Source organism: Salvelinus alpinus, chromosome 10 (genome assembly GCF_045679555.1).
Source record: "Salvelinus alpinus chromosome 10, SLU_Salpinus.1, whole genome shotgun sequence".
Lineage (NCBI taxonomy): Eukaryota > Metazoa > Chordata > Actinopteri > Salmoniformes > Salmonidae > Salvelinus > Salvelinus alpinus.
The window spans coordinates 63,315,937-63,341,614 of NC_092095.1; the positions used below are offsets into that span (position 1 = coordinate 63,315,937).

Sequence of the window (25,678 nt, forward strand, 5' to 3'; positions counted from 1 at the left end):
TTTAACTGTTGCATGTGGTTTATTTTTCGTTCAGGGTAAAAATCAACCAACTTTCCTTATTTCAATAATGTATAATAAACCAATATTGCAGTGAGTGACAACCCATGCATTACATTTTAATGACAAATTCTGCCAATCTGAAATTTATTGTTGATATCCACCAAAAATCTGCAGGGGTGCTAAGGTTCTAAACCAAATTTTAGCTGAGGATGGTTGCACACGTTTTAAGAAATTCTATTCCATGCTTCTACATGTCTATAACCCAGCACATTGGACAGACACTTAACAATCCTAAACCAACTTTTCATTCAATTGGTGTAAAGCTTCATGAAAAACAAACCTACCTTCATACAGAGTTTCAGGGAAAGGAAAATAACACCTAGAAAGGGTTTGTTTTAAATCTCCTAGACAGACAATCATGATTTCCTCTCACTCATTTATTAAACGAGAGCTTGAGTTAGCCACTAGGACATGCGGTTAGTCTTGAGAATAGACAGAGTCAGATCAGTGAGCCGATGGCATACAGAGGCAGTTTCCTCCAGGTGCCACTGTGGGGCTCCGTCAGAAAGAGAAACAAAATAAGCCTAGACAAAAAACAAACAAAAATTCAGAGGCAGGAAGTGGTCACCCCATGACATGTACACACTCCCACCTCTTCTATTCCCCAGTCCTCCAGTCAAGACTCCTCCTACAGCAGCTGGGTCCTACCAAGTCTGACACTTCTAGGAGTTTATTACACCTGGGTAAACATGACATTTTCACATGGTTCCACAGAGCACAACTACACCACTTAAACTTGTCATGGAAAGGGTTAAGTCAATTTCATCAAAAGACCAGATCATTCTGAACAGTTTAACAGGATGGAGAAGCTGGATTAATACTTGTGTTCATTTGTTTTCCCTTTGTGGAGGTGTGGCCAACAACGCTCCAACCGTCAGGATTCAGGAAGAAGAGGGTATAGACCGCTCCAGTGGGCGTCAACACATTAGTGACTTAAAGGGGAGGGGTCATCCTCTGGAGGGGGCGGGGTCTCATTGACAGTCGCTCACAGACAAACCAACCTGGTCCCTACAGTTAGTTGAGTGCAGGAGACTGAGTTGATAGGGAGTGGGGCGGCAGGAGGCTGCAGTGAAGTCCACAAACACGCTACAGATCAGAGCTGGAAAAGAGGGTGGGGAGGAGATCCAGGAGCTAGATGTTTAAACATGGTCTTGTTACTTTCCAACAAACAAAGGAAGGGGATAAGGCTTCTCAAGCAGTGCTGAGGAGGTCCTGGATGGCCTTCTGTTGAGTCTCATTCAGCATCGCTACACACTGTGTCCACAGTCCTCCAGATCCCTGGGGGGTAGAGGAACAAGAAGTTTTTAGATGAAGAAACTGCTGACTGACTACTAGACCTAGGACATTTCAATGTTGGACACTGACAAGGTGTTTCAAATTAACTTCTGTTTGGTTCAAGCCAAGATTCAGTATTCTGCTTTTGATCGATCAAATTGAGGAAGTTTCTAGATTGAACTAAATGTAACTCCGGCAAGTAGAGCATTCCCTCACCTGTACTTGGCGGATGACATTTGCCAATCTCTTGCTGCATGCGTCCTCACTCTTGACAGACTCGTTGGCGACCCCTTCAGCGATGATCTGGAATATCTTGGGAATATTTGCATTGTCTGGTCCGAGGACAATAGGATTGTTGCTGTTGGGAGGAAAATACATTATTAACAAAGAGAACATCTATACCATAGACATATCAGCTGTAACACTTGGGTCATGTTCATTAGGTGACAATTTAAAATGTCTAAAAGCTAAGCAACAGAACACTAAATAAAATGTATTATTGGCCAAGTAGCATTAGGCCACTCCCCATTCGTCAGTTTCCTGCCGTTTGGAGCCTATGAACACAAACCAAATCAGTAATATTAAAGTCAGTCACCCACCTTTCGATAAGGTCACAAAGGAAGTCAAAGGTGTGCACAGCTTCCTCCTTGTCTTCGTTGAGTGGCAGCCAGGAGAGCCAATGGGGAAGTATCTCGTTGACATTTGCACACTCAGGCCTGAATCTCATGACCTTGCCCACGGCTGAGATGCAGTTCTCTGTGGCGTTGACGTTCTCCTTGACCTTGGAGTCTGGAGACTGGATCACGCCCAACAGCGTGGGCAGAGCCTCTGGAGAAGAGGACGACAAATGTCAAGGGACGCAAGTCAACAGTGCAACAAGCAGGCCATCCATAGTGGGCTGTAGCCAAGTGAGCAAGTCTAAATCATGATTTGCCCACTGACTAGGTTCAATGTAATCAAGTTAGATGAGACATATTCCTAGATAAATACAGAGTGCCTTCAGAAAGTATTCATAAATCCACTTATTCACAAATTTTGTTGAATAAAAAAAAGAACAATCAATTTCAATCCCACCTTGTAACTCAGTGTAACAAGTGAAGGGGTGTGAATACTCTGAAGGAACTAGCTAGATAGATAACATGACCCTGATTGTGTCAGGTACCGGTGCAGAAGGGTCGGTAGTTCTCTCCTCCGTACTGAGCCATGACTCCCACGCCGTAGGCTGCAGCTTGTCTCACTTCAGGGCTGGTGTCACACAGCGACAGGGCCATGGCCCGCAGGAAGAGTTCAGCATATTTAAAGGAAGAGGGGCTGCAGTGCTCGACCACGTCGTCAAAGATGCACAGACCCCACTGCCTGTCTGCCCACGGCCTGCTAGGACACTGGAGACAACAGCAAGAGGTCAAAGGTCAGCTCTGTAACAGCACCAAGCTTCTGTTGATTAAATTCTACATGGTGTTGCACACCAATGTGACACCACCTACATGGTCGTGTTTCATTAGGCACCAAATAGAAAAAACTGACAGTGAAGACTAGAAATGCTAGTTTTCCACTAGGTTTTGTTACGGTGTGCCCTAATGAACACAACCCAGGACCATGTTAATTTCTGTCCTTTGGAGTGACTGATGGAATGATCCTCACCACGAGCTGTACGATGAGCTGTAGAAGCTGCTCAAACCACGGCAGCACTTGTTCCTTGTAGCTGCTGAACACAGAGTGCAAAATGTCTGACACTTTGGTCAGTATGTACACATCGTTTTCATCCTGCAGAGAACACACAACAATCACATGGTAGGAAACACTGCCAGGGAAATGGAACAGAACAGTTGGTTCATGCAGAAACACATCATGCAAGGCAGAAATATGTTGATTCATTCTAGAGCTGAATAAACACTTAGAAAAAGCAGGTGAACACAAACACTGCTATTGGACAGTACAAACTTGACATGGCTCACATCAGTGCAGTCACTATTGCTGTAAACTTGAACATTTAACACCAAGCCACATTACATCTAACAATTCATTAAAATGCTCAGAAGGTCCGTTGTGAGAAACGCTCACCTCGTCTTGTAAAGATTCCTCCATGCCCTCGTCGTAGTCCTCGTCCTGTCGTTTAGCCTGTCTCAGCTCCTGGTTCTTAAAGTGTTCCTCCAGCTTCCCCTTCAGGATCCCTCCCAGCTCTTCAAAGTGCTCGTTGTTCAGGCAGCCCTCTCCCATTAACTCAATACACTGGAGGGCAACCACAGTCAGCATCTTTCCACATCATAAATTAAATACAACTTAAATGCATAAGAAGTTTGAATTTGCGTGGAAATACTACATTCTTCAGACAATATAATCTGAGCAAATGTGGGATGAGGGGGGTTGGTTACCTTGGCAAACGAATGCATGATTTCTGATAGGACATCCGAGTCTGGCTCTGTGCCAATGGCCTTGATGAGGGCGTCGCACATGAAGTGCCACATCTGTGTGAGGTATTCTGGGCCTCGTACCCGCGCACACTCCAGCAGCAGGGGCATGGACTCTGCTGCTGCCACCCGCACACGTACAGACAGGACAGTCAAGGACCAACCACAGTGGATGACAACAGTCCCATTCAGACCTACCACAGACAGCCCAGCCAACAACAGTCTTCAATAGAACACATGGTGTTCAACACAGTGAGAACTCCCATTGAAAGGATATCATCGTGGAAGTAGAACTTGAGCAGAGGAACCATCAGCTTGACCACCTGTTCTGTGTACTCTACAAACCCTTCCTTCAACTCTTTGGCATAGCACACCTGGAGAACAGAGACAAACTTTTAGAAAGAAGACCTGCTGAGTTAATTAAAATACAAGACAGCTTTTTCTTTGTCTTGGGAGGGAGACAGGGTTAGCCTGAAAGCAGAGTTTGGGTAGTGTCCAGGATGAAAATGGAAATTCATCTAATCCCTAAACTGGAAATGACTCCTAATCTAAAGCAATACGGCAGCCATGTTTAAATGAAGTTAGATGGCTGTGTGAGCAGCACTGCCCCTCGCCCAGTCTCACCAGCATCTGGCAGGCGGTGGCCTTCTCTTCCAGCCCAGCTGTCTTGATGCCGAAGCTCTGCTGGTCTCCCAGGTTCACAAACTCCCATCCGTCATCCTCTGACATGTTCTCCATGTCCTGGGCTGGGGAGGGAAGCCAGGAGAAAAGGCTTAGTTAGCCACAGGACAGGACCCTTCCCACAAGCATAGCAAGCCAGTTGAATTGCATTTCCCATCAGGTTTAGACTTCAATAATTGAGATTCTATAATGGACTCCGGGAACCCTGCAATGTTCTATACGAGTCTGTGATACAAAAATGAATCCCAACATCGAACCAGCGTAGAACTTACTGTCCAGGAGGGCCACCTCTGGCTTGATGGAGGCAGTCTTCATTAGGGGCCCCATGACCACAGGTAGGTACTGCTGGAACTCTTTCCCCAGGATTTTACACATCCTGGCCCAGGCTGAGATCATGTAGGAGATCTGAGGGAACAGACAACCAAGGGTTCGTTCGGTATGGAGAAAACGGTTTGAATAAACATTTTATTTGTCAAATACAACAGGTGTAGACCTTACTTACAAGCCTTTAACCAACAAAGCAGTTAACTTCTTGAGGGCCGGGGGCAGTATTCTGAAATTCGGATGACTGACGTGCCCAAAGTAAACTTCCTGTTACTCAGGCCCAGAAGCTAGGATATGCATATAATTGGTAGTATTGGATAGAAAACTCTGAAGTCTCTAAAACTGTTCAAGTAAAATGTCTGAGTATAACAGAACTGATATGGCATACAAAACCCTGAGGAGAATCCATCCAGATTTTATTTTTAGGTGTCTGCCCATCCAAATGCTGATTTATGGGAAATCAAAGGAATACCCCCCAGATTGCAGTTCCTAGAGCTTCCACTAGATGTCAACAGTCTAGAAAGAGTTTCAGGGTTGTTTTTTGAAAAATGCTGGAATTTGTAGTTTTTCTAGGTGGATCTCATTGTCTGTAGTATTGTGGCCCGCGCGAATGAGGGCGTGGACTTCTTTATTTATCTCCGGTAATGAAGATACTATTCTCCGTCTTAAATTTGATCATTTATTTACATATTAGGGTACCTGAGGATTGATTAGAAACATTGTTTGGACAAAGTTAATTGGTACCTTTTGGGATTCCTTTGTATGCATTTTGAACGAGTGAAACAGGTGGATTACTGAATCAAGCTCGCCAACTAAACTGACTTTGAGATAAAGGACTTAATCGAACAAAACGACCATTTGTGTAGCTGGGACCCTTGGGATTGCAAACAGATGGAGATCTTCAAAGGTAAGTGATTTATTTTATCGCCATTTGACTTTTCACGCCTGCGCTGTTTGGAAAATGTTTAATGCTTTTGTGTGTGGGGCGCCGTCCTCAGATAATCGCATGGTATGCTTTCGCTGTAAAGCCTTTTTGAAATCTGACTAGGTGGCTGGATTAACAAGAAGTTGAGCTTTTCATAAATGTTTAATATTACGATTTTGTACTTTGAATTTCGCGCACTCCGATTTAACCGGATGTTGTCGGGATTTCCGCACCAAGAAGTTAAGAAATATTTACAAGAAGTTAAGAAAATATGAACAGGAACAATGGGGAGAAACTACCAGACCTTCTCCGATTTCGGTTGCAAAACGTTTCACTAGTGTTCTCTACTGAACATAACCCAGCAGTTCAGTTCTCAAAATGCAGATAGAAATGCAACAATTAGAGACAACATTCCCCGTTCTGATGGATAATCATATCCATTCTAGACAACACATGTCTATCTGTAAACGTACCTGTGGGTCGTCGTCCTCCAGGTCATTGAAGTCGGTCTGGGTCTTCAGCAGCAGCTGCATCACAGCTGACGCATCAGGCATGAACTGAGACAGAAGAGCAATCAGTCAACGTTTCACCAAACAGACAAATACAAAATGGATGGAGATATAACACCTAACGTATGAGCATGTATGCAATTCTTGGTGTGACATATCCTCTTGCATAAGAAACATGTACTGAACACCTGGTAGACAAAGCAGTGTGTACCTTGTCCTTGCCGACCGCCAGGCCGATGAGGCTGATACACTCGATGGTCTTCCCTCGGAGCAGCCTCAGCTCCTTCTGCACGGCGTTCTCCACAATGTGTTTGAGGGAGGGCATGAACAGGTCGTAGTAGGGAACAAACTTCTCCTCGGCCGTGTCCGCCACAGACGCTATGGACGTCACCACCTGCTCCAGAACCAGCTTAGTACCCTTCTGGATCAGCTGGGACGGTGGACAGAGAGGGCTTTTTTAGGATATTGCCTAGATGAGTAATTCAGTGGCTTAATGTGTTCACAAGTTAACATGGTCATTGATCATGACCTACCAAGGCCTATTAACAAAGACATACGTCTGATAAGGGTTTGTGCTGCAAAACCGATTACAGACGGACATGTTCGAAATCAACAAAGAGTTGCATTTTCCCCTAAACAGATGGGTAACACTCAAAGCTGCCGCGTATTTGATGACATCAAATACACATTAGATTGTAAATGTAGTCTGACATTAAGTAACAGATTCCTACAGCGAGAGAAACCCGTGGTGGAGAACAGACCTTTAATCTCCCAAAAGGTATTACTGCTAAACCATAAAGGACTTTCGCAGAGAAATACTCTGTGGGTTGAAATGTTTTTAATATACACACAGAAAAACAGCACACATTGACAGACCTCCTGTAGTTTGGCCACCATGATGACATGTAGGTGCTGGACCAGGCTGTCCAGATAGGGGATCAGGAGGGACTTGGGACAGTCCTCAGTGAAGTTGATGAGGGCCGCGGCAGCGTGGGCCTGGACACGGGGGTTGGTCTGGTCCTCCATGGTCTGCAGTAGGGCAGAGATCACCTGGCGGGAGAGGGCACAGGATCAAAGGTCAGCTGAGGTGACATAAATTAGCATCAGTTTGACAAACAGTGTTTGAGTGGAAAAATCAATTATACCTTATCGTGGAATTTCTTTTGGAAGGTGGGGGCGAAATCGGTGGCCATCTGCCCGATGGCGTTGCATGCAGCATAACGGACTCTGGGGTGCTGGAAACAGAGACAGAGGGTCAACAACAAATCACATCAGGGAGAAACCACAACTTCACTGTTAAACAGATCAAACCAAATTAAAAAGTACTTTGTGACAACTGCTGATGTAAAAGGTATTTACAGACTGTAGCTCAGTTGGTACAGCAGGGGTTTTCCTGCAACGCCATGATAGTGGGTTTGATTCCCGCAACCACCCATTATTAAGTTACGCACGCACACATGACTAAGTCGCTTTGGATCAAAGCGTCTGCTAGATGGCACGTATATTATATTTGAAGGTATTTGATTGGTTGAATAAACTCACAGGGTCCTGACAGAACAGTAGCAAGAAGCTGACGATCTCGTTGAGGATGGCCTCCATCTGTTGGTGACAGCCCTCCCCGATGGCAGACAGAGCCATGAGGCCGGCGTGGCGGTACTTCCAGTCAGCTGACACACAAACATACAGTTAATGACGTGTTGCTAGGTAACATCACAGCTGGGTCATACCTGCCACCCTATGGTACATGATCCTCATGAGCGAGGCCATGTCGAATAGGGTCTACAATATGCAGTTGTTAGTGGTTCTGCATATGACAGATGTAGTAGAAGTGTTTGAAATCAAAGATAAGACGTACGGTTCTGCAACATAGTCATGATGTGCTGTTTGATCATGGGCAGCACCATCTTTCCTCCCAGCCCACAGGCCATTCTGTCCAGAGCACTCTCTCCTGCAACTGCATTGCTGTGAAACACACGCAAAAATACAACAAGTTAACAACCCCATCCTGTATTTCCATGGACAGATTATGCATTCCACCAATCACCTTTGAACCATTTTTGCTGGGGTAAATGATCTTGCAGTATGCTTCATCAGCAGTGCAGGAAATACAGGTTCTGTAGGCTGTACCAGTTGACGATTGTGTGCATGTGATGTAGCTGGCATAGAGATGGAATGAATAGAACAGGCTTGGAACCTCTAACCCTAGCAATTTGACTGGTAAACTTATGGGTACATTCACAATGGCTGCCTGGTATTGTGATGCAATAATTTCCATGGTAATGTAGGTTTATTCAAATTATGCTAATTGGTGGCTCATGCAATGGTATGCATTTGTTGTAATGTCAGTTGAGTTGAACTAAACCACATCAGATTGATGGTACACTTCCTGCTTAGCTCCCCTATGAGTAGAATCACAATGGCCACCAGACCACCCACCATTGACTTGAACGGGGACGCCCATTCTATTCATTCCATTTCTATAGTAGCTAGGCTGTACCTGTCAAAGTCATCATCCTCCAGCTCATCAGCCATAGACCACTCCTCGTCCTCCTCCAGATCCACCATCATAGCCAGCATCTGGGGAACTGCACAGACAAACATCACATCAATACATCACTGACTTTACTGCGACCACTTCTGAGGACACAAACAATGGTGAACACTTAGTCAACAGCAAACTACCAAAACTTTTCTACATTTGGACTAAACGACCCAATAGTGACAAACCTCCAAACTAAATGCTAGCTCCTGCTGCTGAAACAACCCTCAAATGAGAGAACTGTTCAAACAGCTTTTGAGTTGCATTTTCAGCCTGCAGGCAAAAGGAGTCAGACTGAAATAGCACTTTGAAGTGCTACAGCACACGGCAGTGAGTTGATTTAGACACTTCCCAAAAGGACATTTCCTTTAGCTGCATCCAGTTTACCTCTGAAGAGAACAGATTGACTGCTTCTCCACTGGCATGAGAGAAAATGTACTTGCTTCCTGCCATCTCTTACAAAAATACATCCGAATGAATCGGTACACCTCAGTCAGCAGACTGGGGTGATGAGACGGGGCGCTTTGTCCATCACTCACCGCTGGATGCCACGATGGCGGTGTGTTTCCTCAGCATGGCGGCGGCGGTCTCGGACAGCGTGACGATAACCTCCAGGGCCAGCTGCCTCTGCATGTTGGTCAGGGTGGTGTCAGCACACAGCTTCAGACTGAGCTGCAGGGTGGCCTCCAGGTTGGGTCGCAGGTACTTGGGGGCCGTGTCAGCTATCTCAACCAGAGACTTCAGCACAGAGTCATCTCCCTGGTAGCATGACTCATTCACCGCCTTACCAGAGACCGAGAGAGACCGTTACACCAGCGGAATGGGTAAAGCTACATTACAATAAAAGAGCACCTGACATCACATTTAGAGATTAATCTGAGAAGGATTCATTATTGAAAATCGCCAACAGACAATATGTAAGGGTACATCTGTTAGTGATTTGACTGGAAGAAGCCAATTTCCCCAGAGCAGACGTGGGGGCCCGTCTCACCTGCAAGATGCCTGGCAGCAGGTCAGAGAAGTGCTTCAGCAGGACAGCGTTGCCCTCGTTGGACAAGACGAAGGAGGCTGCAGCGCGGGCAGCTAGGGTACGGATCTACAGGGAGGAATAAGGGAGACTCAATGACGCTACCACCTGAAGACCAGTTCAGGTCAAAATAGTTTAGACAAGACTAGAGTTAACCTTCGTCTATCTTTCCAAGACAGGAGCTGGAGTGACTTTGAAAGCTGAAAACGTGTCTGCAGAGTTGGCATTTTCTATTCAAATGGAGGTGTGGGGGTGTTACCGCTGCATTGCACTCACCTGTGGGTTCTCCTGGTCCTGCATACACTGGACCAGCATCCTCTTGATCACCTCCATGTAGTGCTGCTGCTGGTTGCCAAAGATACCTGGGAAGTTCCTACAGAGGAAAACCAGAGCATAGTGGGAGTTATGACGAAGGCTGCATACGCAAAGCTTAGGCTATACTCACGTCATTGTAGAAGAACAGATCAACAAATAGTCATGATTACTTTGCTTTCAGAATAAATCCTGAAGTCTTAGGGGGATATTGGGTTGGGTTTCTCACCAGAATATATGCAGGGCAGCCTCTCTCAGGCCAACGTTGTCAGAGTTGACTGAGTCAAACAGGAACTTGAGCAGTTCTGGCCACTGGTTGTTTCCATCATCATCTAGAGGAACCATGTAAAGACAAGAGAATGTAGTATACCAGACTGAGCTGAAGGAGCATGTCCATATCACTCCCCAAGAGGACACAGCCAAAGTGTTTCATGGTTTTCAACAGTGAAAACCACCGAGGTTATGCATGGACCAAGAGGTCAACTGCAGCTGTCCCCTAACCAACCTAGGAGGTTGCGGCAGAGCTCTGCAGCGATGTCGGCGACCTTCTTGCGAATGTTGGGCGAGGCCTCTGTCTGGATGCTGGTGACCAGCTCTGTCTTGACGGCCGTCTGCATGTCCACCGTCAGGCCGGGGTAGATCTCCTCGAAGGAGGACGACAGCAGCCGCCGCAGCAGCACCGCCGCCATCGTCTTGACCTGGGGGGTGGGGACACATTTCATGCTTACACCAGAGGTCAATGCCTCCATTTGATCAAACAAGTTTAACATGATTAAAGTCCACCGTTTCAGTCGGTCAAAGGTGTGTCACATTAAGTCTCCCTTGGCAACCAGTCCTTAACCCGGCCATGTAGATATCCCAAAGGGACAATTGGAAAAGCAAAACAACTTCTCTCAACATACGTCGGACATCGAGACAATGACATCCCCCTGAGCAAAGCCTAGATCTCTGAAACAAAGATCTAAACATGTCACGTAGCCAGCAGAGGTATGCTGTACCCGGTCGAGTTCCCCGTCCTGCTCCCGTTTCACCGCTCTATAAATACTGTCACGCGAGAGAGGGGCATGGAGGGCCAGGCCGCCAAGCCCATCCAGTGCACTACTTTTAACCAGGGCCCATCGTCAGAAGTAGTGCACTATATAGGGAGCCATTAGTGACGCAGACGGAGGAACAGCTAACAGATGCTGCTCAGCAATCACACCCTAATCTGAATAAATGTCAAGAGGACGACTCACTGACACTACGACATGACTGTCACACTGGTCATGTTCCCCTGCTCAGACGCTGCATGCGTCGACCAATGGTTACATGCCACCGACTATGCTGTCAGGCACCAGATTGCTATAACTTATGTGGGGTTATCCCAGGTAAAATACCTATCCAGGCGTTGTAAGATCTGCCATTTGTCAGCAACGTCCGAGCAGGGCAGCATGACCAAAGTGACAACTGCCATGTATGAGTTATTACACTATTACTGTGCAGGTTGGTGTTAGCGCATCAAAACAGGGTATTGGAGCTGATGCAATGCAAAAGGACTACTTCCGGAAGCTGAAATGACTACAGGATTCCTAGGATAGAATGGATGCTGCACGACAAAGGTATTACGCAATAAGAATCTGGCTACAGAAGTACTGTGACACAGCTTTGTCTTGTGACTAAAATTCCTTCCAAGACTTGTTTACATGAACTCATTCTCCCCCTCAGAGACATTGTTCATCTTTAAGAGTCAATGGGCAGCAGGTAGCCTAGCAGTTGGGCCAGTAACCGAAAGGTCGCTGGATCAAATCCCTGAGCAAACAAGGAGAAAAATCTGCCGATGTGCCCTTTAGCAAGGCACTTGACCCTAATTGCTCCTGTAAGTTGCTTTGGTTAAGAGTCTACTAAATGACTAAAATGTAACAAACCTCTTCTGCGCAGGCTGCATCTCTGATGGCCTGCAGCAAAAATGTGATCTTTGTCTGACCGGGGATGGTGTCATAAGCTTCCTGCAAAGAGAGAGAATGAGTCAGTTAGAGGAAGCATTAACGTGTTCTCTTGAGAGCCATTGGCCTGATAACAGAGGTGCGTGGGGGTCATAGATTGAAATTCAGGATTATGAAAATCTCCCTTGGGGCAAAGGAAGTTAGAATGACAACTCGTATTAGGCTAACTAGAAGATACTCATTAGTTGTTTGTCTAATGCGGCAGCTGTCCGACATCTGGTTATTAACACGATGCCACTAGGGCAGTTGCTGGATGCTTGGTGACATGGGGGGGGGGGGGGGTGCTAAATTGTGACTGCCACTGCACATTTTCTCTCTCCAACAATGTTGATGGATGCCCAAGGACAACCCCCCCCCTTTCAAGATTCCTGCTAACTCTGCCACTGCTGCTAAAAAAAAATATCATGGGGAAACACTGAATTAGTTCTGGTTCATAGGTGGCATCTAATCTTTTAGTTTCTGCACTCGGAACCTTGACAGAGTCAGCAAATAAGAGCACATAAGCCCACCACAGGATGGTTTGGATTTATTGGTGCTATATATAGTTTTAGGTTAATGAGTGCGATTACATCTAGCTCAGAATCAGTATCAATATCTTCACAGTAGATTACAATACCCATAGCATTGACAAACGACAATATTTAAAATGGACTCATTGAATCTGAACTTGTTTTATTCTATCCCTGCTGTCCAGTAGGTTGGTAGATATAATCCTGATCTCCATGACGTTCTCTCTGTGTGACTAAAGGATTCCGATGAGCTTAACCATCAGCAGACACTCATTGTCTTTCATAAAGGAAAGTGCTGACCGCTGGTGGGTGATGAGTGCGATAAGATTCAAGTGAAACTCAAATCCAGAGCCCTGATGAGACCGTCCATAACAATGCGCTACGGATCCCAAGCTCGGCTTGATCACGGATAAGTATGTCTAGTCAGTGGGAAACAAGATAATTAACGTTAGCTGCTAATCCTGGTAGCTAGTGTCAAAAGGTCTGAGACCAGGCTATCCATAAAGATTACCAACTAGTGACACAGCTGACCAGGTAGATGTGTGGATTACACGCATGCTAATACAGGCGTGCTCATATGACCTGTATATTTACCAAGCTAGCTATCGTGTTAGATACCGACCTAGTTGCGACACCTTGCACCTGAAACAAAAAGCCCACAGGTCTTGACTGACTAATCTATTATAAATGTAGATTAGTTAGCGGACGTAACCAGTGTATAACTAACTAGGTTGTTAGCCATCTCATAACTAAAGTTATGCATCGTCACACCAGCTGACATTACCTAGGGAGTAAGCGATCTAACTAACAGTGGTTTGTAGCTTCGGACTAAATGTATTGCAACATAGCTGGCTAACTAGCTAACGTTAGCTAAATTTCCGACCCGGGCCCTGATTAACGTTGCTTTAGATAGCGTTACTTAAGTCGATTTCTCAAGTCTTCAGGTGCGGAACCAAAATATTTAACTACCTAAAACATAGTTAGTTAAACTAGTAGTAGTTACCGTAACCGACGTGGTGATGTGCATATCAATGTGTGTCTCTGTAACTTGCTAAATATCTATGTAACTAGCTAATTAGCACGACTGTAGTGTTAGCTAGCTATAACTAGAGAAGGGCCTTCTAAAATTCGTTGAAGCCTTAATGACTTGCTTACTAACAAAGTTTCATGGATAAATGAATTGTGCCATTTCCACATGCTACATTGTTAGCCAACTAGTTAACGTTAGCTGCTATGCCGTAGACTAGTCCATTTCGGCTTCACACGTGGGCTGGGCAAATCGCAAATTGGCTAATTCTAGCGAGTAGCCTCAGCGCGGTGCTCTCGACCTAGACAGTATATTTTGAGACCTTACCTCGGACTGTTTCCTGATCTCGTTGTCAGGGCTCATCAGGTTGCCCAGCAAGATGTAGAACTGCTGTTGCTCCGCCATTGCAGTGAGATCCAGAAAACGCTCAGCCAAGAGAGACCGCGGAAAGGAAAGCCGGCAGACGTTGCGACCCCTTGCACCGGACACAAAACACCCCAGGTCCTGATTGGCCTCTATTATCAAAGCTACCCCTCGTAGATTGGTTAGATATATAGGGATAAACGTAGACGATAGGTGTTTGGTATATGTATTGTTCTTATTGGACAGTAAAACTCCAACCACGAAGCGATTGGTGAATTTTCTCGGCGCACCCGCCTGTAAAATGAAATGGGCGTTTCTCTCGTTATTTCGATGATGTCATTACAAAATATTACAAAAGCGCGGGAAATTAACACCTTGTGGGAAAATAGCAGATAGGAAGTATTTGAGCGCAGTGAACAGGGTTGTGGCTAGATGGGATACAGTGAATTTGACGACAAAAGTAGATGTTTCTTTTGCATTTTAGCCAGTGGTGGAAAAAGTACGCCGTTTTCATTATTGAGTAAAATTAAAGATACCTTAATAGGTAATTACTCAAGTTAAAGTGAAAGTCACCAAGTAAAATACTACTTGAGAAAAAGTCTAAAAGTATTTGGTTTGAAATATACTTAAGTATCAAAAGTAAATGTAATTTCAGAAATATACTTAAGTATCAAAAGTAAAAGTGTAAATCATTTCAAATTCCTTATATTAAGCAAATTAGTTGGCACATTTGTTCGTGTTTTTTTTTTAAATTTACGGATAGCCAGGGGTAGACTCCCAAATCTCAGACATTCAGAAACAAACCAAGGGATGTTCTCTTGACAAGTGTGTGAATTGGACCATTTCTGTCCTGCTAAGCATTCAAAATGTAACGAGTACTTTTGGGTGTCAGGGGAAATGTATGGAGTAAAAAGTACATACTTTTCTTTAGGAATGTAGTGAAGTAAAAGTAAAAGTTGTCATAAATAGTAAAGTACAGATACCCCAAAAAACGACTTAAGTAGTACTTTAACGTAATTTTACTTAAGTACTTTACACCACTGATTTTAGCTAACCTTAAACCTTTTCAGAACCTTAACCTAATTCTTATAACACGTTACGTTAATTAATCTAACTTGCTGCGTAAATTCTCCTAACCTACTACGAAAAACCCATTCTGGTCAATTCTGACAAACTGTTTCCCTTCTTGTCAAAACGAGTGAACAGCAAGCAAATATGATCTGCCACACACAAAATACATAACAGTATTAGTATACTGTGTGTAGCCTAATAAGGCGTTGTGTTTATGTTGCCATCAATTCAGACATTTTTTTTATGTGAGACTTTTTCATTGTTCACATAGTTGGCAAGGCTATGCAGTTTCTGTTAGCTGGCGGCTGCCTAAAATGGGGTAGCTTGCTCTGACAAATGTGACTGATGCAAAGCAGCCAACAATCTGTGGTTCAATTTTTGTCTAGTCCACTGTTGTAGGCTACTATTAAAACTATAATAAACTATCTCTGGCTACACTATGGACTATCTGTCGTGGTGGTCGCCCTACACTTCCAAAATAACATTTTGATGTAATATCACATCAGGGCAATAAAGGGACGGTTATAGATTGGGAATCATAGCATACACGTTTGTTTGTAAATATTTCCATCTGCATTGTTTAATGTATCTACATTTCTAAGCTACCCAGATAACTTTGCCTGATAAGCAACAACAAAAAATGTACCGGAAGTGATATTCACGTGTCAACCCGGCTCGTTCTGTTCGTTGCTGAGGTGGAGCTGTGCGTGGTGAAGTTGCCTGAAACGATAGAAGAGCATATGCCATAGCATGTGTTTATAGTAGAGCTATTTGCTTATAGTTTTACTAACTGAATTACCGTGGTCTGATTTTACGAGATGACACAAAACTGCAGACCCCTCAAGCGCCCTGGTGTCGGAGTAGGGGTTCTTGTCACAGATTCAGCTCACTCCAACTGCGTCCTCGTAGGGAAGCGAAAAAGTGCAATGGGCAAAGGAACGTATCAGCTACCTGGCGGCCATCTGGAATTTGGGTGAGTAGCTAAGTATTTCCTAATGTGAACAAGTGTGTGGTATTCATTTGATATTAAAGTTGACCAATAGTTGTCTTTTTCATTTGAAGAGAGACCTGGGAAGAATGCGCACACAGGGAGGTGATGGAAGAGGCAGGAGTGCGCCTGAAAGAAGTCAGGTTCGCATCCGTGGTGAACTCCATCAAGCTCGATGAGCAGTACCACTACATCACCATCATCATGCAAGGAGAAGTGGACAGGAGCTACCCAGCAGAGCCAGTCAACCTCGAACCAGAGAAAAATGAAGGTGAGAAACCTGGCTATCCCAGTCTCCTAGGTTCCCAGGAACTCCAATGGTATTACTGTATTTGGCCTGCACTATTTACTACACTGGCAAGTTAATGATCTGTTTCTGAGTTTATGTAGATATTTTTGCCTCTCTGTCTGTCTGTCCCAGGTTGGACATGGACACGGTGGGATCAGTTTCCTCAAGAGGACCAACTCTTCCTGCCTCTGGCATGCCTGAGACAACAGGGCTTCCAGCCGTTCAACGCCACATAACACTGCAGCTACCCAGAAACAGAGAAGAGAGGGGCGAAGCACAGGGATACATTAGAACTGCTTTGTAGGACCTAATCAAGTCAGGCAGTTGGGTATACATGGTAACGGTTGAACTAATGTTGATCAGCACCTTTGGTTGGGTAAACATGGCAACGGTTGCTGGACTTATGAGGGGACAACTCATGGATCTAACAGAAGAAGGAAGTTATGACAACAAATCGTTGAATGTATTTATATCACTGAAATGTTAATTCAAAACACACTGTACTACAAATAACCAGTATGTGTTTTGTCAATATTAAAAGTAACATTAGAAGTAGATGATAATTTAACAGTTTTACAGTAGAGTTTTAAAGACACAAGTAACATACCACACTTGACACAATAAGTGGGTCTCATCTGACTCCTGCAGTTCTCCCAGTTTACAGCAGGATGGCGCTAGAGACCCAGGCTGCCAGCAGTGTGGTCCACAGTGTTGCCGTGACGGTAGCAGCATAGCTGTAGAAGGCCTTGTTGTGTGCGTAGGTGATGATGTGGTGTGCTCCGGCGTAGGCCTCCTCACAGGTGGGCTGGATCTGGTCCTCTGGGAGCTTGAAGCCGTGTTTGCCCTTGTCCCTCAGCTCAAAGGTGAAAGACAACGGGATGCCGATCAGCCTGCCAAAGTCCTGAGACGATCCCGAGAAGGGATCTGGAGACAGAGAGAGAGAGTTTTATAGGCCAGTAGTTGTATAGTCTCTTCCCATTGGATTGCCATGTGTCTGAGTATAGATGTGGGTCTTGATAAAATGGGATTAAACAGGCATTGCTCACTCCAGTGTTTGGTGACTCGTTGTCTTCCCTCAGCCTTACTTACACAGGATATCAGGTGAGGTGCCTACAGTGTAGTCCATCCTATGGACAGCCTTTATAGCCGTGGCTGCTCCCAGCCCCACCTCCATCTGGCAACACAGAGACATACTGAAGGTTAATATGGTCAGAAAACACGTGCACCCCTGTTGATCCCCATTTTAAAACACTGGTCTATTACAACACAACTTATTTTTGGGAGCGGGCGTACCAGCTCATCATGGTTGGGTGCTGAAATGTTGGGGTGTCCGTAGGGCACCAGGAGCTGCTGGCCATAGGAGTGGATGGTGAGGAAAGCCAGGATGTCTTCCCTCATCTTCCCCAACATGTCTGTGACGGCCCAGGCCTCCGACTCAGAGAGAGCCTTGGTGCCGCAGTAGAACAGATTGCAGCAGTCTGTCGAGACACCAACCACTGCAAAGACAGGAGAGGAAAACACAGTTAGTGTGTGTGTGTGTGTGTGTGTGTGTGTGTGTGTGTGTGTGTGTGTGTGTGTGTGTGTGTGTCAGGGTTGGGGTCAATTCCATCTCAGTTCCAGTCAATTCGGAAAGTAAACCAAAATCCAAATGTTCCTCATTGAAAAGCATTGAGAATTGGAATTTCAGTGTACTATCTGAATTCAATAGAATTGACCCCAACCCTGGTGTGTGTGAGTGAGTGTGGTTCAGAGTAAGATCCATACTCACTGCCCCAGTTAGCGTAGAAGTTACGATTGAGGTCTGTTCCATAGCAGGTACAGCCTCCTGTTCCTGGAGATCTGGACTTCCTCCACAGTCGAGTCTACAGAGATAAGAACCACTAGTCACTAACTGGAATGATAATACTGTCATCAATAATATTTCTGTTACAATATGTCATCCAAGCCAATAGATGGCGCTCTTGTTACTTGTAAAGTCTACTCATATATTGTACCAGCATGTCTAGGTCTATTGTGGACTATGGACTGTACTGATAACACCTGGCAGAGATGTGATGCAATTAAAGACACAATTTGTCATATTTCCAGTAGTTTCCCAGAATGTGTCAAAGTTGGTCTGAAGTAGCATTAATCAGTACTTACGCTTTCATTATGCCAAGAGTAGATGTAGCCATCAACGTTTAGGACTGGTGTGATATAGAAATCCAGATTTTTCATCATCTCATTCACCTTGGTGTCGGTTTTGTACGTTCTCAAGATCTGTTGGTAGAAATCAAGGAGGTGATTCTCACCAGTGCTGCTTCATGCTCTTTCATTTCTATGATAGTACACACACACACAATGTTTTTACATTTTACATTTTAAGTCATTTAGCAGACGCTCTTATCCAGAGCGACTTACAAATTGGAAAGTTCATACATATTCATCCTGGTCCCCCCGTGGGGAATGAACCCACAACCCTGGCGTTGCAAGCGCCATGCTCTACCAACTGAGCCACACGGGTTTTGTACAGCTAACCTTGTGGGGGGACACAAAATCCTATTTTGCCTAACTCGCAACCTGTACTCTTACCTTAACCCAAAAACCTAACCTTAAACCTAACCCTAGCTCCTAACCCTAAAATTAACCCTGGCGCCTAAACCTAATTCTAACACTAATTCTAACCTAGGGTTAGGGTTACTAGGGTTACTAAACCCCCTAGAAATAGCATATGACCTCGTGGGGACCAACAGAATTCGTTTACTATTCTTGTTCGTTTACTTCTGGTCCCCACAAGAATAGTTAAACACGTCCACACCTCTTTAACGAAGTACTGGCAGAAAGCAGGAGCGATCCATTCTCTGGCGTGTATCCCACAGTCCATCCAGATAGCCTTCTTCCTCCCAGTAGAACTCAGACCAATCTGCAACATAACAACCAACAGGAGATCTCCATTGAGCTGCAGACATTGGCCTCTTGGGTCTAGTCAAAGCAGAAGAACACTAGTGATGAAAGCTACTTAGTGGTTTCCCTGTAAGACTGACCTAGCCAGGGCCAGGCATGCTGAAGACAGTGAATGCAGAGAGAGAGAGAGAGGAGAACCTTCAGTAAGGTGATGTTCCTCCTCTCATAGGTTTGACCGTAGACCCTGGAGGACACAACATCTGGGTTCTCCCTCTTCATCTGCTCCATCCATGCTGTAATCTATAGGGAGAGGTACCAGTGTCTCTATGCAGTGAGGACTCAGTCATTCTTTGTGTGTGTGTGTGTGTGTGTGTGTGTGTGTGTGTGTGTGTGTGTGTGTGTGTGTGTGTGTGTGTGTGTGTGTGTGTGTGTGTGTGTGTGTGTGTGTGTGTGTGTGTGTGTGTGTATTCTCTCTCACCTCTGACATATTGTGGTACCTGGTGTAGTAATTCCTCTCAGTCGTCTCCTCTCTACTCCAGACAGCACTGTACATTGACACACACGTACTGTATACTGTATGCACATCAAACGAATACATCTTGGTTTGGTGGTTAGAAATTGGTTGTAAATCAGCTACCGATGTATGAATTTTTAATACAATTCCTGTTAGTCTGACTTGTTAAGTCATCCTTCATAAGAGACTAACCGTAGTAGAGTTGCAGTATCCCTCCCAGACTCACCTGTCCTGGGCTCCATGTCCACTCTGGACAGCCAGAGATAACAGAACCAATCCAACTGACCCCAGACCCAGCATCATCATCAACAATGTCCCTCTCTCCTTTACTAACAGGTCTCACAACTCACTGTGTCTTCCAGCTGTCAAATCAGTCACCTGGGCAGCAGGGAGAGGACTTTATACAAGTCCCCATCTAGATGAAGACACGTGTAGCCCCACATCTAGATAAAGACATGATGTAAGAAACTGTTATCTCTGTTATCTCTGTTATCTCTGTTATGTCATTACAAGAAAGAGAGAAGAAAGATAGAATGGCGCTGATCTAGTGGTCATAAAATCAATATTTAAAGCCACACCTTCACCTTGATCAGAAGAACTCACTAGTCTGATGACTGTGATTATCTCAGAAGCACGAAAAGACAATTTATGCTTGATCCAAAAGAATGTTAGGAAGTTCTGTATAGAGGGTGTGATGCAAATTGCGGAGCATCTGGAGATATGTTGATAAGGACTCCATGAAAGTGCTAGCCACTGCCCTCAATCAATGCCATTTTGACTACGCTAGTACTTCCTGGTTTGGGGGCTTATCTAAGCTTATGAAGGGGAAGCTCCAGATAGACCAGAATAAGCTGATCAGGGTAGTATTGAAGGTGAGTCCACGTACTCCCATAGGCAGGAGCTGCTTCAGAAACTGGCTGCCTGTTGAGACTAGGGTGTCCCAGATTAGACTGGGTTTGGTTTACAGGAGTATTTATGGTTCTGCCCACAGATATCTAAGTGATTACTTGCCCCGTGTTAGGGATGCACATAATCACAGCACCAGATCAGGTGTTGCTAATGTGTGCTTATACAGGTTCAGGAGTAATGCTGGGAAAGGTACTTTCTTGTATACTGGAGCCTCAGAATGGAATGAGTTGCCTCTGCCCATAAAAACGACGTCCTCTCTGGGCAGCTTTAAACATAAAGTAAACATATGTTTGATGTCTTCTGTGCCCATATGAATAACCCCTATGATGTAACGACAATGATGAGATAGATGTTCTTCTTCTTTGTTTTTATGTTTGATTATCTCAATGCCATACTGTGTTTAACTGTGTTCGATGTTGCCTAGCCATCTTGTCTCAAGAGGACCACAATGGAAATAAGTCCCAGACTTTATTGGGTGTTATCCTCCATGATTTCACTCAAGTGCATGTATGGCTTTTTAAGTTTAATGTGTGCTTGTTTTTTAAAAGGGTCAAATTAATAAACTAAACTAAACAGAAGCCAAATTGAGCTCTGTACCACATCACTGTGCACCTCCCAAATGTTGTAATGATGCGGAGGGGTCCGTATAGCTCCGTATAGCTTCATATAGCTCTCATTCATTAACATGATTGGTTGACGGTAGGTGGGGGTGGGAGGTCCTGTATGAACACAAGCTCGCTTCCTTGACAACTTCCCTCACAACAGCTCTGCGAAGTGCAATAAGTATGAATGCCCTGACTTCTGCAGAGGCTGTATCACCGTAAATACTGCATGGCCAATGCAGACAACAGATTGACCATGCAGCACCTTTAATGGTCCTCAGCTCCACATGGACAGGGGAGAGGGGGTCAATGTAACCTTCTGCTACACAGGAACAGTGTGTTTTTCTTCTACTTTACCTTTTTTATACAAACAAATGATAGGACTACTGATATTGATTAGCACATTGTTGGGAATGAGCAAACAAGAAAGGCATTTCACTGTACTTGGGCACGTGACATTAAAAACTAGAAACCTGACAGAGGTGAAAGCAACTGGACACAATGGTGCTGTTGGATCTAATCAAGTTAAACAGTACAATCTTTCATCCGGAGCAGAGGTTGATCTAATGCTGAACTGGACCTTTACTGAACTCATGGGGCTCAATAACAGAAGCAGGACGTTACGACAACATTACATAGCAGTTGAGTATATTTATATCACTGAAATGTTCATTCAAAATATACTACTGTACAAACGTGTTTGTGTTTTGTCACTTTTAACGACCATTAAATTTTACAGCAGAATTGTAGAGAAACAAATAACAAAGCACAGTTGATAAAATAAGTGATTGAACAGATTAATAAAGTCTATCTGACAGTTTATCACTTTTGTCCAAAGTCTCATTTCTGAATATAGTGATAAACTGCCACCATCTCCTGGCCTGACTCCTGCAGTTCTCCCAGTTTACAGCAGGATGGCGCTAGAGACCCAGGCTGCCAGCAGTGTGGTCCACAGTGTTGCCGTGACGGTAGCAGCATAGCTGTAGAAGACCTTGTCGTGTGCGTAGGTGATGATGTGATGTGCTCCGGCGTAGGCCTCCTCACAGGTGGGCTGGATCTGGTCCTCTGGGAGCTCGAAGCCGTGTTCGCCCTTGTCCCTCAGCTCAAAGGTGAAAGACAACGGGATGCCGATCAGCCTGGCGAAGTCACGAGACGATCCCGAGTTGGCATCTGGAGACAGAGTATAGGCCAGTGGATGTAATAATATAGAAACACAAGAAAGGATTTGTTGAATTGTAAACAGTGCACAGGATATTCATGTAACTATAGCCACTTAGAATTCACAATATCCTCTCAGCCTCACTACTTACACAACACATCAGGTGAGGTGCCTACAGTGTAGTCCATCCCATGAACAGCCTTTATAGCCGTGGCTGCTCCCAGCCCCACCTCCATCTGGCAACACAGAGACATACGTTATTAGGGTAAAAGAAAACGCACCCCTGTGCGTCTCCAAAAGCAGAATTGAAAAACGCTGGTCTACTTGTGTGTGGAACAGGCGTACCAGCTCATCGTAGTTAGGTGCTGAGATGTTGGGGTGTCCGTAGGGCACCAGGATTAGCTGGCCATAGGAGTGGATGGTGAGGAAAGCCAGGATGTCTTCCCTCATCTTCCCCAACATGTCTGTGACGGCCCAGGCCTCCGACTCAGAGAGAGCCTTGGTGCCGCAGTAGGTCTGAGAGCAGCAGTCTGTCGAGACACCAACCACTGCACAGACAGGAGAGGAAAACACAGTTAGTGTGTGTGTGTCAGGGTTGGGGTCAATTTCATCTCAGTTCCAGCCAATTCAGAAAGTAAACCACATTTCAATTCCAAATGTTGAAAAGCATTGAGAATTGGATTTTCAGTGTACTATCTGAATTCAATGGAATTGACCCCAACCCTGGTGTGTGTGAGTGAGTGTGGTTCAGAGTAAGATCCATACTCACTGCCCCAGTTAGCGTAGAAGTTACGATTGAGGTCTGTTCCATAGCAGGTACAGCCTCCTGTTCCTGGAGATCTGGACTTCCTCCACAGTCGAGTCTACAGAGATAAGAACCACTAGTCACTAACTGGAATGATAATTCCAATTTGTAAGTCGCTCTGGATAAGAGCGTCTGCTAAATGACTTAAATGTAAATGTAAATGTATAATACTGTCATCAATAATATTTCTGTTACAATATGTCATCCAAGCCAATAGATGGCGCTCTTGTTACTTGTAAAGTCTACTCATATTGTACCAGCATGTCTAGGTCTATTGTGGACTATGGACTGTACTGATAACACCTGGCAGAGATGTGACACAATTAAAGACACAATTTGTCATATCTCCAGTAGTTTCCCAGAATGTGTCAAAGTTGGTCTGAAGTAGCATTAATCAGTACTTACGCTTTCATTATGCCAAGAGTAGATGTAGCCATCAACGTTTAGGACTGGTGTGATATAGAAATCCAGATTTTTCATCATCTCATTCACCTTGGTGTCGGTTTTGTACGTTCTCAGGATCTGTTGGTAGAAATCAAGGAGGGGGTTTCCATGATTGGTACTCACTCCCTTAGACACAGTACTGACAGAAACAAGGATATGTTCACTGTAATGGGGACACACACCTCTCTGACAAAGTACTGGCAGAAAGCAGGAGCGATCCATTCTCTGGCGTGGATCCCACAGTCCATCCAGATAGCCTTCTTCCTCCCAGTAGAACTCAGACCAATCTGCAACACAACAACCAATAGGAGGTAAGTACATCTAAAATCTGCAACACAACAACCAATAGGAGATAAGTACATCTAAAATCTGCAACACAACAACCAATAGGAGGTAAGTACATCTAAAATCTGCAACACAACAACCAATAGGAGATAAGTACATCTAAGCTCTATATCTTTCAGTAACTGAGTGGTGGCCATCATCTCCTTTGTTTGTCTCCCAGGAGACATCTATTGTGCGTCTGATACCGTACAGTATATTAGGACTAGAGGAACTCCCCTGGAGTCTATAGAGAGGGTCAGGTATGTTCCACCACCCTGGCTTTCCAGGAACTCTGAAGAGTGAATGGAGAGAGAGGGAGGGAGAGAGAGAGAGAGAGAGAGAGAGAGAGAGAGAGGAGAACCTTCAGTAAGGTGATGTTCCTCCTCTCATAGGTTTGACCGTAGACCCTGGAGGACACAACATCTGGGTTCTCCCTCTTCATCTGCTCCATCCATGCTGTAATCTATAGGGAGAGGTACCAGTGTCTCTATGCAGTGAGGACTCAGTCATTCTTTGTGTGTCTGTGTGTGTGTGTGTGTGTGTGTGTGTGTGTGTGTGTGTGTGTGTGTGTGTGTGTGTGTGTGTGTGTGTGTGTGTGTGTGTGTGTGTGTGTGTGTGTGTGTGTGTGTGTGTGTGTGTGTGTGTGTGTGTGTATTCTCTCTCACCTCTGACATATTGTGGTACCTGGTGTAGTAATTCCTCTCAGTCGTCTCCTCTCTACTCCAGACAGCACTGTACATTGACACACACGTACTGTATACTGTATGCACATCAAATTAATACATCTTGGTTTGGTGGTTAGAAATTGGTTGTAAATCAGCTACCGATGTATGAATTTTGAATAAAATTCCTGTTAGTCTGACTTGTTAAGTCATCCTTCATAGGAGACTAACAGTAGTAGAGTTGCAGTATCCCTCCTAGACTCACCTGTCCTGGGCTCCATGTCCACTCTGGACAGCCAGAGATAACAGAACCAATCCAACAGACCCCAGACCCAGCATCATCATCAACATGTTCCCTCTCTCCTTTACTAACCGGTCTCACAACTCACTCTGTCAAATCAAATCAGTAACCTGGGCAGCAGGGAGAGGACTTTATGCAAGTCCCCATCTAGATAAAGACACACCTTTACCTTGGTCAGAAGAACCCACTAGTCATAGGGTCTGTTAATGTGTAATCAGGAGTCTAATATAATGGAGGAGGGTGGAAATATCACAAGAGGGGGTGAGGGGGAGGGAGAGAGGGAGGGGGAGAGAGAGAGGGGGGGAGAGAAAGAGAGAGATAGAAAGGGGGAGGGAGGGAGTGAGAGAGGGCGGGAGGGACGGAGAGTGAGAGAGAGGGAGAGAGGGGGGGAAGAGGAGGGAGAGAGGGAGAGAGAGAGGGGGAGGGCTGGAGGGAGGGAGGGAGAGAGAGAGAGGGAGAGAGGAAGAGAGAGTGATAGAGAGAGGGGGGAGGGAGTGTGTGTGAGAGGCAGGGAGGGAGGGGGAGAAGGGGGAGAGAAGAGAGAGAGAGAGAGAGAGCGAGAGAGAGGGAGGGAGGGGGGGAGAGGGGGAGAAGGGGGGAGAGAAAGAGAGAGAGAGAGAGAGAGAGAGAGAGGGAGGGAGGGAGGGAGGGAGGGAGGGAGGGAGGGAGGGAGGGAGGGGGAGAGAGAGGAGGGAGAGGGGGAGCGAGAGAAAGAGAGAGAGAGGGGGAGGGATGGAGGGAGGGAAGAGGAGAGAGAGAGGGAGGGAGAGGGAGGGGAAGGGAAGG

The 25,678-nt window shown here is 45.2% G+C and overlaps 3 protein-coding genes across 3 annotated transcripts; 1 reads left to right on the forward strand and 2 right to left on the reverse strand.

Moving 5' to 3' along the window:
• On the reverse strand, positions 1-14,090 carry kpnb3 (karyopherin (importin) beta 3). The gene is made up of 24 exons (XM_071330340.1): positions 13,906-14,090; positions 11,965-12,045; positions 10,566-10,758; positions 10,290-10,392; positions 10,025-10,121; positions 9,713-9,817; positions 9,261-9,504; positions 8,680-8,767; positions 8,038-8,144; positions 7,725-7,849; positions 7,328-7,417; positions 7,059-7,232; positions 6,394-6,612; positions 6,147-6,230; positions 4,697-4,829; positions 4,368-4,489; positions 4,021-4,117; positions 3,708-3,880; positions 3,397-3,564; positions 2,977-3,099; positions 2,498-2,717; positions 1,935-2,163; positions 1,552-1,693; positions 1-1,338 (listed from the first exon to the last, which is right to left on the reverse strand). Exons 1-24 carry the CDS (start codon positions 13,981-13,983, stop codon positions 1,252-1,254), a joined length of 3,282 nt encoding a protein of 1,093 aa, XP_071186441.1. The 5' UTR covers positions 13,984-14,090; the 3' UTR covers positions 1-1,251.
• Positions 14,091-15,635: 1,545 nt separating this feature from the next.
• On the forward strand, positions 15,636-17,339 carry nudt15 (nudix (nucleoside diphosphate linked moiety X)-type motif 15). Its single transcript, XM_071330359.1, has 3 exons — positions 15,636-15,985; positions 16,075-16,271; positions 16,422-17,339. Exons 1-3 carry the CDS (start codon positions 15,831-15,833, stop codon positions 16,523-16,525), a joined length of 456 nt encoding a protein of 151 aa, XP_071186460.1. The 5' UTR covers positions 15,636-15,830; the 3' UTR covers positions 16,526-17,339.
• A 4,395-nt stretch (positions 17,340-21,734) lies between these two features.
• cpo (carboxypeptidase O) lies at positions 21,735-25,028 on the reverse strand. The gene is made up of 9 exons (XM_071330356.1): positions 24,857-25,028; positions 24,595-24,661; positions 24,291-24,392; positions 23,788-23,892; positions 23,567-23,683; positions 23,126-23,219; positions 22,702-22,904; positions 22,508-22,592; positions 21,735-22,367 (listed from the first exon to the last, which is right to left on the reverse strand). The coding sequence occupies exons 1-9, from the start codon at positions 24,940-24,942 to the stop codon at positions 22,102-22,104; spliced, it is 1,125 nt and encodes a 374-aa protein (XP_071186457.1). The 5' UTR covers positions 24,943-25,028; the 3' UTR covers positions 21,735-22,101.
• Between the last annotated feature and the right edge of the window lie 650 nt (positions 25,029-25,678).

What these genes read in the sequence shown, in the direction of transcription:
- kpnb3 (XM_071330340.1), bottom strand. Translation starts at nt 13,983, where the DNA reads ATGGCGGAGCAACAGCAGTTCTACATCTTGCTGGGCAACCTGATGAGC. An exon ending in AAAAGAAATTCCACGATAAG is followed by an intron (nt 7,233 to 7,327) that starts GTATAATTGATT and finishes CTCTCCCGCCAG; the next exon opens with GTGATCTCTGCCCTACTGCA. An exon ending in ATGTCATCCGCCAAGTACAG is followed by an intron (nt 1,339 to 1,551) that starts GTGAGGGAATGC and finishes TCTACCCCCCAG; the next exon opens with GGATCTGGAGGACTGTGGAC.
- nudt15 (XM_071330359.1), top strand. Translation starts at nt 15,831, where the DNA reads ATGACACAAAACTGCAGACCCCTCAAGCGCCCTGGTGTCGGAGTAGGG. An exon ending in GGCGGCCATCTGGAATTTGG is followed by an intron (nt 15,986 to 16,074) that starts GTGAGTAGCTAA and finishes TTTCATTTGAAG; the next exon opens with AGAGACCTGGGAAGAATGCG. An exon ending in CGAACCAGAGAAAAATGAAG is followed by an intron (nt 16,272 to 16,421) that starts GTGAGAAACCTG and finishes TGTCTGTCCCAG; the next exon opens with GTTGGACATGGACACGGTGG.
- cpo (XM_071330356.1), bottom strand. Translation starts at nt 24,942, where the DNA reads ATGTTGATGATGATGCTGGGTCTGGGGTCTGTTGGATTGGTTCTGTTA. An exon ending in GGTACCACAATATGTCAGAG is followed by an intron (nt 24,393 to 24,594) that starts GTGAGAGAGAAT and finishes CTCTCCCTATAG; the next exon opens with ATTACAGCATGGATGGAGCA. An exon ending in CTTCTACGCTAACTGGGGCA is followed by an intron (nt 22,905 to 23,125) that starts GTGAGTATGGAT and finishes CTGTCTGTGCAG; the next exon opens with TGGTTGGTGTCTCGACAGAC.